Raw genomic sequence first — 15,883 nt, 5'->3', positions numbered from 1 at the left:
TCCCGAGCAGGGCCTCCAGTCCGGATCTCACCTAGCTCTGCGGCCCGTCATTTATCTGATGAGAACATGAGGGCCTGGACTATTATCCAGAAAAGCGCTTTTCCAAACTGTTCTGCAGCCTGCAAGGCTCGGCCCAGGCCCGCGCGTCCCCAGCTACTGCGCCGCCCGCGCTGCCGCAGAGGCCGGAAAAGGTCGCCCGCCAGCACTCGCGCCACCCCCACTGCCCGCCGGGAGATACCACGCGGCCGACCCCTCCGGAAGCCCGAAAAGGTATCGTCCCCGGCCTCTGATTGGCCAGCGGGGATCGGGGGCGGGGCTTCCGGAGCCTGGTTCCGCGCGCCAGAGCCCGCGCGCCGCATTGCGAGCCGGGCTCGGAGCGGGCGCCATGGTGAGGAGTGGTTGTGGTGTGCGAGCCCGGCGTAGGCCGCGGTTTGGGCCTGGGTTTAGGCCTGGGTTCGGGTCTGAGCCCTGGCCGGACCTTGGGCCTGCCGTGGGGGTGGGGTCGGGCAGACGCGGGGGCCGCACGGACGCCGATGCCCCGGCTTCCCTTTCCAGGTGCTGCTGCACGTGCTGTTCGAGCACGCGGTCGGCTACACGCTGCTGGCGCTGAAGGAGGTGGAGGAGATCAGCCTGCTGCAGCCGCAGGTGCGTGGAAGCGGTGGGCTCGCGGGCCGCCACGACCCCAGCATGCACCGCGCGCTCCCACGTGGCCGACCGCACGCGTTGGGGTATGCGCTGAGCCGAGAAGCTCCTTGGCAGAGGGTCCTTGTCTTCCTTAGTGATAAGAATCGCCTTAGGATCATTTAGAATCCTCCCACCCCGTACCGCCGAATCAGAACCGGGATTTAGGGCCCATGATCGGTTCATTCCCTTAGGCGTTCAGTCAGGTCTTCTGTATGGCCAGGGCTGAGAGCCGCCGCTTTACTGCGCCCTACAGGCAAGAGCGAAGGAAGGAAGACACTTAGCCTTTCTCCCTTCCCTCCATCCCCCCAGGTGGAGGAGTCCGTGCTCAATCTGGGCAAGTTCCACAACATCGTCCGTCTCGTGGCCTTTTGTCCCTTTGCCTCGTCCCAGGTTGCCTTGGAAAATGTCAACGCCGTCTCTGAAGGTGAGTAAGCTACCTCCAGATATTTCAGGAAGATACGCCAGTAGGTAGGTCCTGCGATTGTCTAGTTCCTTTTCCTAGGGAGCTTGTGATAGTATTTGCCTTTCCTCGTCTAGTTTGTTCTAAATCTGAAATGTTTTGGGTAGTATTTGGTGTGTACAGGATGTAATTTAGAGTAGTCTTAGCAGAGTTCAATATCTGGGGGATATGGTAGGCTAAATGTTATATTTTCAGCGTGCAGCCTTAGACCTCTTGGTCCCAGAAAGCAGGTTGGGAACTAATTATTTTCATGGTGCTCCAGGGTATGTCTTAAGCTTTCAGTTAAGCATTTCACACTTGTACTGTTGAACCTGAGTGCTGCTCCTCCCGTGGTTAATGCAGGCTTTGCAGTGATGACTTGAATCTGTCAATCCCCTGAGTGCAATCATTGATGTCTCTATGTCTCTGAGCAAAGCCGAAAGGGGAGGGATATAGGCACACCAACCCAGCATGCTCTGCTGGACCAGTGGTCTGTCAATCAACAGTTGTAGTGACAGGATCACTTTTTTGATTTAAGCATTCTTCAGTCTTGTTAGTGGGAGCTCTGTTTTTTGCCCTGAGGTATTGTTCATGAGGATCTCCGCCTGTTCTTGGAAACATACCTGCCAACCAAAAAGAAGAAAGTACTCCTGGGGGTTGGAGACCCCAAGATTGGTGCTGCTATACAAGAGGAGTTAGGGTACAACTGCCAGACTGGAGGTGTGATAGCTGAGATTCTTCGAGGTGAGACCATCTGTTAACATGTATGCCATTCTTGACCTAATTGAGGAGGGTTCTGGAAACATTAGGGTGCCTAGGGTTGCTTCTGGGTAGCTGTCCTGCTTGGCTGTTGCCTGTGGGTGCAGGAGCTAGCTAAGAGCCTTTCCTTGCTCATAATTTTACCCTCCTCCAGGAGTTCGTCTGCACTTCCACAACCTGGTGAAGGGCCTGACTGATGTGTCTGCTTGTAAAGCCCAGCTGGGGTTGGGACACAGCTATTCTCGGGCCAAAGTTAAGTTTAATGTGAACCGGGTGGACAATATGATTATACAGTCCATTAGCCTCCTGGACCAGCTGGATAAGGACATCAATACCTTCTCCATGCGTGTCAGGTAAGGGGAAGGATGGCCTGGCTCCTTTTGGATCCTGAGATGAGGACTGGCTCCTGTGGGCAGAACCGGGTGGGGTGGGCTGGGCCTCCTGGTGCTTACCACAGGCTGTGTTCTCACACTGACTGTACAGAAACAGGAGGCAGAGTAAGCTTACCCCATGTACACCTCAGTCAGGCTCTTTGCCTGGTCTGTATTGTGAATGGGGAGACATTGAGTCAAGGAGGTTTGGGATCTGACTGGTTTTCACTTCCTCTGGGCAAAGACTAGGTGTGGCTGTAGCTTTATCTGAGACTTGGCTGCTCAGCTAGGGAGTGATTATGGCTCTTTGCAGGGAGTGGTATGGGTATCACTTTCCTGAGCTGGTGAAGATAATCAATGACAATGCTACATACTGCCGAGTCGCTCAGTTCATTGGAAACCGAAAGGAGCTGAATGAAGAAAAGTTGGAGGAGCTGGAGGAGCTAACAATGGATGGGGCCAAAGCTAAGGCTATTCTGGACGCCTCACGGTCCTCCATGGGTCAGTACAGAGCCTGGCGGCCAAAGTAAGGTATGGGACTATGACTATCTGGCTCTTACGTTCCTACTTGGTGTCCTTCAGGCATGGACATATCAGCCATTGACTTGATAAACATTGAAAGCTTCTCCAGTCGTGTGGTGTCTTTGTCAGAGTACCGCCAGAGTCTTCACACTTACCTGCGATCCAAAATGAGCCAAGTGGCCCCCAGCCTGTCAGCCTTAATTGGGGAAGCGGTGAGTCATGGGAAACAAAAGTGGGGGGATAAGGAATGTTACGGTGTATATATCCATACGGCTGTGTTTCCTGACCATGTTTTCCCCATGTACTTGATAGGAAGAGGTAAGGCAGGATTATGCAGCTGGTCGGTTGGCAAACCCAGCTTCTCTGACTAATTCCTTAAATCCTTCTCCAGGTAGGCGCACGTCTCATTGCTCATGCTGGCAGCCTCACCAACCTGGCCAAGTATCCAGCATCCACAGTGCAGATCCTTGGGGCTGAAAAGGCCCTGTTCAGGTACCAGTGAGGGCACCTGCCCGCACTCAGGTGCCACTTCTGGTGTCCACTACTTGTTTGGGGAATCACAGTGATGGCTAACCAGGGCATCCTGACCTATACAGGCCTCTGCTATGTGGGTGATGGCCTGTCCTGGTGTCTGAGTGATTCCCAGGGCCCAGCAAAGGGACCAAGTTTCCAGGTCAGCGACATTGGATGCCTTCTCTCTGCCTTGGGAGCTGTGGGTTGGCATGAGGTGGGATAGACCCACCCCAGCCTAAGGCTCACTCCGGAGTTTGAGGGAAAGGGGCAGGGGGAAGAGCTGCCTTAGCTAATAGGGTTGAAATTGCTGATCGTAAACTCTCCACTGAATATTCTTCTCCCAGAGCCCTGAAGACAAGGGGTAACACCCCAAAATATGGACTCATTTTCCACTCCACCTTCATTGGCCGAGCAGCTGCCAAGAACAAAGGCCGCATCTCCCGATACCTGGCAAACAAATGCAGTATTGCCTCGCGAATTGATTGCTTCTCTGGTATGGGTGAGGGAGTGGCATTTGTGAGAAGGGGCTGGGAGGGAGTGGGGAACTGAATACCTTAGCTTCTACAATGATGGTAACATTTTTCGTCAACAGCAGTTCACCTAGTGAGTGTTGATACTTTGGGTCTGAGTGAAGCTGAGGGTAGAGGAAATACTGGGGATGAGGAGGAGTTTGTCCCTTTAGGAGCTGACAGGCTTTGTTTACCCACACACACACACATCCAGAGGTACCCACAAGTGTATTTGGGGAGAAGCTTCGAGAACAAGTGGAGGAGCGGCTATCCTTCTATGAGACTGGCGTGATTCCACGAAAGAATCTGGAGGTCATGAAGGAGGCAATGGTACAGGTCAGTTTGGACTTTGCTGGGTGGGGCTTTGCGTAGCTACCTGTTGGAGGTGATGAGCTGTCTTAGCCTGACCTTGTAGAGTGGAGGCAAAAAAACTGATTTAATGAGCCTGATCCAATGAAGCCAGGAGGGAAACCTCTGTCAGTCCAGAGGTCTTCAGAGCCTTTCAGCACTTTTCTTTGGCCAGGCAGAGGAAGCGGCTGCTGAGATTACTAGAAAGCTGGAGAAACAGGAGAAGAAACGCTTGAAGAAGGAAAAGAAACGGCTGGCTGCGATTGCCCTTGCATCTCCAGAAAACAGCAGCAGTACACCAGAGGAGTGTGAGGTCAGTAGGCAGATCCTGAGTGAAAATTCTGGGTTGTAGGATTTTCAACAGTAGAACAAAGGATGTGACCTCAAAGTCATAGTCTTGAGTCCAGGCCTTTGGACTGAAACAAGGACTTGAAACCTCTAAAACTGCCTCTTGATTCTATAGGAAGGAGATAGGTGCTGAGAGAACTTGTTCAAGAGCCCAGAGAGCTGGTTGTAGCACACTGGTTCCCTGGGCAAGTGTGTTCTGTCCTCGGCTGCCTGCCAGGAGTCCTCAACTGGGGGTAGTGTGAATTCCTGCTGTTTGTTCTTGATTCCCGGCTGTGTGTCTTCCCTGGGATTTTCATAGCGCCCAGTTTGTCAAACAGTATTTCAGGGTCCCCTCTGGAACTAGGCATGATGGTTTTATTGTGACCAACATGATGGGGTTTTCTCTTATGGGCTTAAGTAATTACATCTCTCCCCACCTTTAAGTGGGAGTCACCTTTGGGGCGGATTTCCAGAATTCTACCCATATAAAAACCATCCCAGAAACATTGGACAACTTTACAGCATTTCCACCAGTTTTTCTGCCCTACTTAATTGCTGGAACTCTAATGGGGTGGGGGCTGGGAGTGTTGATACAGTGAGTGACAGTTTCATGCCCATTTCCCCCTTTAGGAGACAAATGAAAAACCCAAAAAGAAGAAAAAGCAAAAGCTCCAGGAGACTCCTCAGGAGAATGGAACAGAAGACTCACCCGTTTCTTTACCCAAACCCAAGAAAAGGAAATCTTTTTCCAAGGAGGAGTTTGTTAATAATGATCTTGAGACAGCTAACAATGGAAATCTTCCCAAGAGGAAGAAATCTTTAACCAAACAGGAACCAGTTAGTGAACCTGAAGAGGCAACAAACAGGAGTGTTCCCAAGAAAAAGAGGAAACTCTCTTTGAAGGAGGAGCCTCTCAGCAGTGGACCTGAAGAGGCTGTTAGTAACAAGAGCTCCAAGAAAAAGAAAAAGCTCCAGAAGCTAGCCCAGGAAGATTAGAATGGACAGTACCCTGGTGGGGTATAACCACCAAGTTACCTACCCCCTATGTCCCAATAAAAGAAAATTCACAAGAGTTGATTTATAATTTTATGTTTTATTTGACACCTTTATATGGATGTGCTTGGGGCAGGGCATCAATGACAGCCTCGGTGAAGTCTCGGCAGGTGGCATAGCCACCCATGTCAGGAGTTCGAACCTGTGGGGGAGAATCGTCATCACCCCTGTGACCTGGGCCCATCCCTACCCTCCCCCCATTATAGTTTCCCTAAGGAAGCCAGCCCCAGGACAACCTAGGCTCTGCCCAGGTGATTATGGTTTAAGGGCTCTTCTCTGGTCCACTGCACTGAAGGGAGATGTGGGTGGTATGGTCCTCGTGAGGTTGAAGGGAATAAAGGGGCTCTAGCCCCCATAGGGGTGCAGGTGGCCGATGACGGACTGGATGAAGTCGGTTGTGGTGCTGTAGCCGCCCATGTCTCGTGTCCGCACCTACAGCCACCACCGGCAGTAGCCGTGGGAAAGAAGAGAAGAGAGCCCATGAAGGAGGGTAGGGCACTGATGAAATGGGAGTCCAAGATGGGATAACAGCCAGAAAGAAGACGATGCAGCAGATGCAGGAAGGTTGCTAGGTTTGAAGAACATGGACTTGTCCACTCAGATCTTCTGAGGGCCAGAGTCACTACTAGAGCAATCAACTACAACCTGGACAGAATGGATGGGAAGCTGAGCAGGAGGGAAGACAGGAAATGGAGACTGGAGGCAGGATGAGATGCCTTGGAGACAAGTGGAAGGAAGGAAATGACAGGGGGATGCAAAGGAGGATGGGCTTCCAGGGTGGAGAAGGTGACTGACACCTTTGCCTCATCCTGCTACCTCCCTCTGCTCCTCCATCCCCATGCTCTCCCCCTAGATAGAGAGCTGCAAATTCAGCATTAAGATGCCCAATAAGCCTGGCCAAAGTGGTTCAGTTGATTGACCATTGTCCTGTGCACCTAAAGGTTGCTGGTTTGAGCCCCAATCAGGGCACATACCTGGGTTGCAGATTTGATCCCCGGTTGGGGCACATAAGGAGGGCAATCGATCTTTCTCAGCATGTCCTCGGGTGAGGATTAAAAAATAAAAGATGTCCATAAAAGAGCCAATGGATGGAGCAGGAAAGGGAATAGCAGATGGGAACTAAAAGGCAAAAGAGATCTAGAGCAGCGGTCACCAACCTTTCGGACCTCACGGACCACCAGTGGTCCGCAGATACCGGTTGGTGACCACTGATCTAGAGGATGAAACAGCCAAGAGGAGAGAGGCGAAGAGCAGCCCTGAGAGGGATGGGCAAGATCAGAGAGCAGATGGTCTGGGGACCTATAGGGAAAGGAGACCCCAATTCAGGTTACCCAGAGAGTAGTTCTGAGGCCTTGAACCCCACAGCCTTTCTAAACTCACCTTGCCAACTTTGATCACCTTCTTCACTGCATCTGCAATCATGTTGGAGTGATATTCCAGACTGTCAATGTAGAGAGGAAGAAATTGAGATTTCCCCCTTCATCAGGCCCTAATTTCCCCACCTGTGCTCCCTCTCAACACCTGGCCTCCTCCAGCCCACCACAACCTACTTGAGGTGTCGCAGCATGTTGGAAGCTGACAGAAGCATGGCTGTGGGGTTGGCTATATTTCTGCCCACTGCCTGGGCAAATGGGTGCCGGGCACCCTGTGAAAAGAAGGGCAGGCCAGAGTCACTGGGAGCAGACATTATGCAGAAACTACGATCAAGGAAAAGAGAGGTTAGGCCAGGTACACCGAGGAGGCATGGCATGAAACTACCAGGCGGAACCTGAGGTCAGAAGGGCACACAGAACCAGAGGCGGTGACCTCACTCACCATCTCAAAGACGGCATACTCTGCACTGTAGCTCTCACCGGGCACCACACCAGCTCCCCCAACCAGGCCAGCAGCCAGATTGTCAATGATGTTCCCATAGAGATTCGGCATCACCAGCACATCAAACTGGTAAGGATTCTGCACCAGCTGGCAGGGAGAAATATGGGCATGGAGAAGAGAAGTAAATTCCACTCCTTGCTCTCCCTCAGCACTGAGGGAGTGCACACACAAGGAGGGCCTTACCTGCATGCAACAGTTGTCTATGATCATTGTATCAAACTTGATTTTGGGGTACAGTTCAGCAATTTCCTCACAGCACTGCAGAAACAACCCATCCCCAAGTTTCCTGTCCATAGGCCAAAGGGAACAGATTCAGCAAGAGAGTGCAGGGGACTACCTTCCCAGGAACCTACCCCACGCAAAGCCATGTCCCTCACATGATGTTGGCCTTGTGGACAGCCGTGACCTTGTTCCGCCCCTTCTTAGTGGCATAGTCAAAAGCGAATTTTGCAATCCGTTGAGATTTGGTTCGCGTGATAATCTTCAAGCACTCAATCACACCCTTTGCACTCTGGGTAGGAAGAGAGAAATAGCTGAGTGATACTGGAAAGGAAGGAAGAAGGAGCTATGCCTCTCTCCCACATTCACCTCTGCCCTCCCCAATTTCTAGGACCTCACCTCATGTTCCAGAGAGCTGTACTCCCCTTCTGTCTGCTCTCGAATGATCACCAGATCTAGATTGTTGTGTCGAGTCTTGTACCCAGAAAGTGACTTCACATGGACTACATTGGCAAACAAGTCCAACTTACGCCTGGGGGTGGGACAGAGCCATCAACACTGTGCCTGGTGCCCCAGAATCCCTCTGACCCATTGCTCCCACCACTTACCTCAGTCGCATATCATAGGAGGCTAGATCCCCTTTATATTCCATCGGGGTGTGGATCTTTCCTGGACAAACAAAGTTGCAGGAGTGGGGAAATGTCAGGCACAAGCCAAACCAAAGGAAACTCAGTGTCCAATCCCCTCAGTGACAGAATGCAACCCAGACTCCCATCTCCCACTCCCAATCAGCGACCCTTAAACTTCTCTGGAGGGATGGGACAAAGGAGAATAATGTAGTTAAAACCAGAAACATTCTGACCGTTTTATTTTCAGTCACATGTAAAGGGTGTCCCAAAATTAACGCAAGAAGTAATTTTGATAGAAAACACAGGTTTATAATTAAAAATTCTAAATTTTTTATTGATTCATAAAGAATATAGTATAGGGTTATGTATGGAATAGCATATTGGGTAAATGGCCTCCACAGCTTTGCTGGCACATACGCACTCTTTTGTTATTGACTGAGCAGCCGCATTTTCGAAGAAGAATGGTCCGATGATGCCCCCAGCCCAAAATCCGCACCAAACAGTGACACGTTGTGGATGCATTTGTTTCTCAACAATCACTCATGGATTTTCTGAACCCCAAATGCGACAATCTTGTCGATTAACCAAGCCATCAAGATGAAAATGAGCCTCATCGAAATTCAGCCACATTTATGCAAAACAGTCATGGAAAATTTCAACTAAAGAGTGCGTATGTGCCAGCAAAGCCGTGGAGGCCACTTACCCGATATGCTATTCCATACATAACCCTATACCAGTGATGGCGAACCTATGACACGCGTGTCAGAGGTGACTCGTGAACTCATTTTTTTGGTTGATTTTTCTTTGTTAAATGGCATTTAAATATATAAAATAAATATCAAAAATATAAGTCTTTGTTTTACTATGGTTGCAAATATCAAAAAATTTCTATATGTGACACGGCACCAGAGTTAAGTTAGGGTTTTTCAAAATGCTGATATGCCAAGCTCAAAAGGTTCACCATCACTGCCCTATACTGTATACTTTATGAATCAATAAAAAATTTAGAATTTTTAATTATAAACCTGTGTTTTCTATCAAAATTACTTCTTGCGTGAATTTTGGGACACCCTTTATGTTGAAACCTCAAAGTGACCTAAAAGGAAGACAGAAGATTTTTTTCATGTTATCAAAGAGCCTGGGTTTAATATGTTGAGAAACAATGCTAAGGGGTCTATGACCTTTCTGTGTCTACCTAGTTGACATTTCTCCACCAACATTTATTGAGTATGGAGTATGTGTAAGGAAGGTACTAGGTTTATCAACCAAAAATACAACACATACCTTCTGTCCCCAAGGAGCAAACAATATAGTGAGGAAGATAGATAATATAAAGGACATGGTTTTTAAAAACCATGGGAGAAGCCCTAGATGGTTTGGCTCAGTGGATAGAGCGCTGACCTGCGAACTGAGGGGTCACAGGTCTGATTCCACTCAAGGGCACATGCCTGGGTTGCAGGCTCGATCCCCAGTAGGGGGCGTGCAGGAGGCAGCTGAACAATGATTCTCATCTTTGATGTTTCTATCTCTCTCTCCCTCTCCCTTCCTCTCTTAAATCAATTTTTTAAAAATGTATATTTTAAAATAAATAAATAAAAACCATGGGGCCCTAGCCAGTTTGGCTCAGTGGATAGAGTGTCGGCTTGCGGTTGGAAGGGTCCCAGTTCAATTCTGGCCAAGGGCACATGCCCAGGTTGCAGGCTCGATCTCCAGTAGGGGGCGTGCAGGAGGCAGCCGACCAATGATTCTCTCTCATCACTGATGTTTCTCCCTCTCCCTTCCTCTCTGAAATCAATAAAGAAATATTAAAATATATATATATGAAAAAAATATATATATGAAAGGATTTTAACGACATACATAGAAACACAAAGAAATTCCCTGTGGTAATATCAGGAAACATCACAGAACAACTGGCACTACAGCCAGACCTTAGGTAAAGTGAGTGTAGTAGATTGAACAGTAACCCCCAAAATGATATGTCTATACCTCAACCTATAAATGTGACCTTATTTAAGAAACAGTGTTAGAGAAAAAGAAAAAGAAAAAGAAAAGAGTGTTTGCAGATATAATTAAGGATCTTGAGATGAAATCAACTTGGATTAGGGTGGGCCCAAAATCCAATGACAAGCCCTTATACAAAAAAAGGAGTAGAAATAGATACACAGACACAGAGAGGAAAAAGCCAGAAGACAGAGGCAGAGATTGGAGTGATGCATCTACAAGCCAAGGAATGCCAGGAGCTGCCAGGTGCCACCAGGGGCTGGAAGAGTTCTCCCCTAAGCCTTCAGAGAGAGCCCTGCCAAGACCTTAACTCTGGAATTCTGACCTCCAGAACTGTGAAAGAATAAAATTTCTGTTATCTTAAGCCACCAGTTGCGTGATAATTGGTTATGACAGTCCTGGGAGACCAAGACAGTGAGTGAGGAGGACTCTGACAGGTAGCATCCGAACATCCTGGGCAGAAGGAACAGCATAAATCAAGGTAGTTCATATATTTGGAAACTAACGCAGCCTAGTCCACAGCACAGAACAAGTGCTGTGGAAATGAAGGCAGAAGAGCTGAGAGTCACTGTATAAAGAACTTACTGTCCTAGGCTAAGGCTGGGCCTGGCAAAGTCATGCTGGTCTTTCCAAGAGAAGAGATGCAGAAAATGGACTGCGGGGACAGAACTGGAAACCAAAAAATCTAATGAGATTCAAGGAGGGACGCAGAGGGAAGGCAGAAAAGCAGTGGCCGGAGCAGCATTCTATAAACACAATTAACAAGACGGGACGGCCCGTGGTGTAGCCCCATGGCAGACTCCGAGTTTGCGGAGACAGCTCCCATCTCTCTCAGCCCTGTGTTCCGGCTGGAAGGAACCAATGGTCCCGAACCTGGGAGCTCAGGGAGAGTTCGTGCAGCCATATGTTAGAGGGAAGCTTGATGAACATTTGTTCATTTGATTTCAAATGACACACAGGCGAGAGAGCACACGTACCAATGAGGGCCACCTTGTTCTCCTTCATGGAGCTCAGAACTTGCTCCAGCTTCTCCTCCGAAGCCATATTCTGCACCTCGCTCAGGTAATGCTCCTGAAACTCCACGGGGACGCTGGCAGCCTTCCGAGACAGACCCCAAGCACGACAGGGTCAGGATCAACTAAGTTCTTTCCAAGCCGCTCCCCCGCCCCCCGCCCCACCGTCCCTGCCGCCGATTCCCCAGGCAACTCGCCTTGAACACCTCCTTGACCGCGTGCATCAGCTCGGGCCCCACGCCGTCTCCGGGCACCATGGTCACAGGAAAGGCGCCCTCCACCTTCACGTCCTCGGCCTGCGACCGGGGCCGTCAGAGACGGTGCGAGGGTAGGGGCAGGAGTCCGGGGGAGGGGAGGGCCGGGGAGCCGGGGAGGGGGCGGGACGGGGCGAGGCCCGAGCGGGCCTTGCGCTTACCTGGCTCCGCGAGACGGAGTGCGAAACGGCAGAGGTACCCAGGCCCCTCCATGCCCCAGGCGTGGGGGCGGCGACCAGCGCCTGCGAAGAGACACAGCCCGTGAGGTCGGCCTGGACCCCCGCCCGGAACACTACGGGGAGCCGGGTAAAAGCCCGCCGACCCCCGCCCGCCCGGCCCGGCCTGGCCCGCTCCCCGCCTCACTCGGGTCAGCCAGCGGACACTGCTGAGCGCCGCCATGTTCATCGCAGGAAGTCGCGAGGGAAGTGACGTCGGAAGCCCGAGCGGCTCGGCACCCTGACTTCCGGTCAGGCCCAGGACCCCGGGGGGTGCGCTCTTCCTCCCGCCGGCGCCCCGCACCCTTCTCTTTCCCTTCCGTTCCCTTCTGCTCCCCCTCCCCGGGAGGAGACGGACGGCGCACGCAACCGCTTGGTGTATTGCTTTTTCCCCAGCCACTATATTTAACTTATATGGACACTTCACCCTAACATGGAAGATAATATCAGGTTTTATGTTTAGCGAACGAAGACCGAACTGAGTCCCGAGGTGCGACCCCTGCGGCTGTCGGCGGGTGAAGGGGCTGGTGAAGGGCACTGACCGCCGCAGGCGGAGGACATGGCTGTTCGGTAGGAGGTCAGACAGGCGCGGCTGGGTGAGGCCTGCCCGGGGGCCGTGAAGGAGAACGGGCGGCCGTCACTGGTATGTGGCCCCCCAGAGAGCAGGGTCGGGCCAACATGCCTGCGGACCCCTCTCTACGGCGGCCCAGCAGACCGCCCGGAGGAAGATGACAGGCCCTCAGTGCCAGTGTGACCTTTCTAGGGCCCGGGGTAATTACAGTAGAATTTGCATTGGGTTTTGACCCCGCCCCCGGTGGGCTTTCCTGTAGACATTAGAGATGAGGGCAAGCCCAGAAGAAGGTTAGTTCCCGTCCATCTTCCCCCATGCGAGTGAAAGGCCCCACCCAGAAGATCCCCCGTTCACGCCCAGAAGTGTGGAGCTTCTCTCCGTCTCTCACTCTGTCCCCAAGGAGCAGACCCTTCCCTAAAATCAGTAAGCAGGTCCTCGAGTGAGGATTAAAAAAATAATACTGTATATTCTGTCCATGCGTGTGTACATGCATAGGGAAGAGGTTTTTTAAAATACGTTTTTATTGATTTTTAGAGAGAGGAAGGGAGAGGGAGAGAGAGACATCATGTGAGAGTGAGATAGCCATTGGCTGCCTCCTGCATGCCCCCCACCAGGGATCAAGCTTGCACCCCGGGCATGTGCCCTGACTGGGAATCAAACCAGCAACCTTTTATTGGTGCATGGGATGATGCCCAGCCAACTGAGCCTCCCCGCCAGGGCTATACAGTATTGTTTTTAGAGTATGGGTGTGTGCTTCAGAATAGATGGTTTCATATTCTATATACTTACTGTCCTTATAATTTATGTTTTTCACTCAACAGTGTCTCAGAGAGCTAAGATAACATGGCTTAGAGAAGGAGCACTTATTATTTTACTTTGCTGCATAGTATTCTATAATGTGAATTTGCCAAATTTATTGAGCCTTTCTCAAGTTGTTGGATACTTAAGTGGTTTCTAGTTTGGGTCATGACCAACAATATTGCTGTGTACATCCCTGTACAGTATTCTTTATACACATGATAAATGTCAGGAAGTGCCCTCCCCGACAAAGCACCTGTGCCCACGTGTGTTTCGGTTATGAATGTTTTCTGCTACAACAATCAGAAAACTCGTTAAACAAATAAGAGTTGTTGGCTTCTGAAGTTAAGGAGTTCCTGGGACTCGTTTAGCTGCTTGGAGAGGCCCCTGAGATGGAGGCCCTCTCCCTTTCCACTCTGCCAGCCTAGTGTGTTGTCTGAGATCCTCATCCGTGGTGCCTCATACTATCCATATGGCTGCTGCAGCTCTGGACATTGCTTCTGCATTCAAAGCTGGGGAACGGGAGAAGGAACAGTCCCAACTATATCTTCTCCTTCTTATCGGAAATCTAGGTGTTCCCAGAAATAGTCTCAACAGATTTCCACTGAGATATCACAGGCCAGAAATAGGTTCATGACCACTCCTACTGCAAGAAAAACTGGGAAAGAGGGGAAGAGGTTTGTCCTGATCGGCTTAAACTAATTCTTGACATCCTGGCTGTACATTCGGGCCAGCTGAGAAGCTTTTAAAAAATACCTGTGTCTGGATCCTACCACCAGAGGTTTTGATGTAATTGGTCTGGAGTGGGGCCCAGATACGAGTGTTCTTTAAAAGCTCCCTGGATGAATTTAAAAGTCAACCAGAGTTGAGAACCACTGGTGTTCACCAGTCGGGATTGGGCAGGTGTATCAATTAGGATTAGTGAGTGACAACATGCAGCATAACCACAGCTCAAACAAGAGAAGGGTTTGTTTCTTGCTCACATGAAAGTTCCAGTTACAGCCCTAACCGGTTAGGCTCAGTGGATAGAGCATCGTCCTGCGGACTGAAAAATCCCAGGTTCGATTCCGGTCAAGGGCATGTACCTTGGTTGCGGGCACATCCCAGTTGGAGGTGTGCAGGAGGCAGCTGATTGATGTTTCTCTCTCATCGGTGTTTCTAACTCTCTATCCCTCTCCCTTCCTCTCTGTAAAAAATCAATAAAATATATATTTTTTTTAAAGTTCCAATAACAGTTGGTTCATGGCTGGATCGGCCCTCCGTAGTGTCAGAAGCTCAGACTCTGTAGTCTTATTGGTCCACTTTGCTAGGTCTCCATTCCCAAGTTCATTCAAGATCTGAGACACCCCACCGGTGTGGCTCAGTGATTGAACGTCGACCTAGGAACCAGGAGGTCACGGTTTGATTCCCGGTCAGGGTACATGCCTGAGTTGCAGGCTTGATCCCCAGTAGGGGACATGTAGGAGGCAGCCAATCAATGATTCTCTCTCATCATTGATGTTTCTCTCTCTCTCTCTCTCTCTCTCTCTCTCTCTCTCTCTCTCTCTCTCCCTTTCCCTTTCTCTCTGAAATCAATAAAATAATATATTTTTAAAATATCTGAGACAGTTATTCTACCTCCAGCCATCATGTATGTATTTCAACCAGCAAGAAGGACAGAGAGGAGAAAAGCAGAAGCCCCAGGCCCTGTAATGGCACTTTCTGGAATTTGCACACACCATTTCTACTTGTATCCTATGTGATACAGAAACATGTCTGCCTTTTTCTTCAAAGTTCTAGCTTTGTCCCAGAAGGCTTCCTTTCCCTTAAAATGATACACATATTCTCCAGTAGTTTTTCTAATGCTGTTATGGTTTTGTGTTGTTAATATGGTTTAGGCCAGTGGTTGGCAAACTGCGGCTCGCGAGCCACATGCGGCTCTTTGGCCCCTTGAGTGTGGCTCTTTCACAAAATACCACGTGTGGGTGCGCATGTACAGTGCGATTGAAACTTTGTGGCCCATGCGCAGAAGTTGGTATTTTGTGAAAGAGCCACACTCAAGGGGCCAAAGAGCCGCATGTGGCTCGCGAGCCACAGTTTGCCAACGGGTTAGGCTATTAATTTATCTGACATGTAGTTTTGTAAAAGGTGAAAGATAAATACCTAATTTTTTTCCAAAGGGTTAGCTAACTGCCTCAGTATCATTTATTATCTTTTCTTCCAGATAATAAAGTCTACCTTTATTAAATACTAAATCCTCACATATATATTAGGTCAGACAATGTGAAACTGCTGATATGTATTACCTCACTCAGCTTTATTTTCTCAATTATATCTGTCTCAGTTATATCTGTATAAATGTTTTATATTTGTTCGTTTGTTTATTACCTCTGTTTCTCAGTTGAATGAAAGTGCAATGAAGGCTGAGATTCTCTCGTTATCAACCACTGCCTCATATGTATCTGCTAACTGAATGAATGAAGTTTATCTTTGAATCAATATATATTAATGTACTTTTCAATATAGAACCATCCTTATATGTTAGAAAAGCCATCTTGGTTGTGATATATTATTCTTTAAGTATATACTCTTTTTTTTTTTTTAATCCTCACCTGAGGATATTTTTTCTATTGATTTTTTTAAAATATATTTTATTGATTTTTTTTACGGAGAGAAAGGGAGAGGAATAGAGAGTTAGAAACATCGATGAGAGAGAAACATTGATCAGCTGCCTCCCGCACACCCCCCCACTGGGGATGTGCCCGCAACCAAGGTACATGCCCTTGACCAGAATCGAACCT

The 15,883-nt window shown here is 49.4% G+C and overlaps 2 protein-coding genes across 5 annotated transcripts; one reads left to right on the top strand and one right to left on the bottom strand.

The window, feature by feature from the left end:
* Nucleotides 1-305: 305 nt before the first annotated feature.
* NOP56 (NOP56 ribonucleoprotein) lies at nucleotides 306-5,544 on the top strand. Of its 2 annotated transcripts, XR_013996296.1 has the most exons (13): nucleotides 306-388; nucleotides 556-645; nucleotides 994-1,108; nucleotides 1,706-1,867; nucleotides 2,037-2,235; nucleotides 2,567-2,754; nucleotides 2,836-2,987; nucleotides 3,167-3,267; nucleotides 3,633-3,781; nucleotides 4,012-4,133; nucleotides 4,321-4,458; nucleotides 4,609-4,726; nucleotides 5,103-5,544. XR_013996296.1 is itself a non-coding variant. In XM_081096787.1 (12 exons), the coding sequence occupies exons 1-12, from the start codon at nucleotides 386-388 to the stop codon at nucleotides 5,466-5,468; spliced, it is 1,785 nt and encodes a 594-aa protein (XP_080952913.1). In that variant the 5' UTR covers nucleotides 329-385; the 3' UTR covers nucleotides 5,469-5,544. The 2 variants fall into 2 exon arrangements, 1 of the variants encoding a protein (XP_080952913.1); XM_081096787.1 differs by lacking the exon at nucleotides 4,609-4,726 and having other exon boundaries at nucleotides 329-388.
* A 3-nt stretch (nucleotides 5,545-5,547) lies between these two features.
* IDH3B (isocitrate dehydrogenase (NAD(+)) 3 non-catalytic subunit beta) lies at nucleotides 5,548-11,945 on the bottom strand. 3 transcript variants are annotated; one of them, XR_013996297.1, is made up of 13 exons: nucleotides 11,883-11,931; nucleotides 11,681-11,761; nucleotides 11,463-11,561; nucleotides 11,230-11,350; nucleotides 8,228-8,288; nucleotides 8,019-8,151; nucleotides 7,778-7,911; nucleotides 7,584-7,686; nucleotides 7,341-7,487; nucleotides 7,076-7,170; nucleotides 6,906-6,966; nucleotides 5,762-5,957; nucleotides 5,551-5,667 (listed from the first exon to the last, which is right to left on the bottom strand). XR_013996297.1 is itself a non-coding variant. In XM_081096789.1 (12 exons), the coding sequence occupies exons 1-12, from the start codon at nucleotides 11,922-11,924 to the stop codon at nucleotides 5,871-5,873; spliced, it is 1,164 nt and encodes a 387-aa protein (XP_080952915.1). In that variant the 5' UTR covers nucleotides 11,925-11,945; the 3' UTR covers nucleotides 5,548-5,870. The 3 variants fall into 3 exon arrangements, 2 of the variants coding, with proteins under 2 accessions (XP_080952915.1, XP_080952914.1); XM_081096789.1 differs by having other exon boundaries at nucleotides 5,548-5,957; nucleotides 11,883-11,945; XM_081096788.1 differs by lacking the exon at nucleotides 5,762-5,957 and having other exon boundaries at nucleotides 5,548-5,667.
* Between the last annotated feature and the right edge of the window lie 3,938 nt (nucleotides 11,946-15,883).

This window comes from Myotis nattereri (assembly GCF_964212035.1).
Source record: "Myotis nattereri genome assembly, chromosome: 8".
In the NCBI taxonomy this organism is placed as follows: domain Eukaryota; kingdom Metazoa; phylum Chordata; class Mammalia; order Chiroptera; family Vespertilionidae; genus Myotis; species Myotis nattereri.
Note: the sequence above shows the minus strand (reverse complement) of the source record. Positions and strands in the feature narration are given on the sequence as shown.

What these genes read in the sequence shown, in the direction of transcription:
- IDH3B (XM_081096788.1), bottom strand. Translation starts at nt 11,924, where the DNA reads ATGAACATGGCGGCGCTCAGCAGTGTCCGCTGGCTGACCCGA. An exon ending in GAACAAGGTGGCCCTCATTG is followed by an intron (nt 8,289 to 11,229) that starts GTACGTGTGCTC and finishes TTGTTTGTCCAG; the next exon opens with GAAAGATCCACACCCCGATG. An exon ending in GTCCACAAGGCCAACATCAT is followed by an intron (nt 7,687 to 7,777) that starts GTGAGGGACATG and finishes GCCTATGGACAG; the next exon opens with GAAACTTGGGGATGGGTTGT.
- NOP56 (XM_081096787.1), top strand. An exon ending in TCAGCCTGCTGCAGCCGCAG is followed by an intron (nt 646 to 993) that starts GTGCGTGGAAGC and finishes CCATCCCCCCAG; the next exon opens with GTGGAGGAGTCCGTGCTCAA. An exon ending in CGCCTCACGGTCCTCCATGG is followed by an intron (nt 2,755 to 2,835) that starts GTCAGTACAGAG and finishes GGTGTCCTTCAG; the next exon opens with GCATGGACATATCAGCCATT.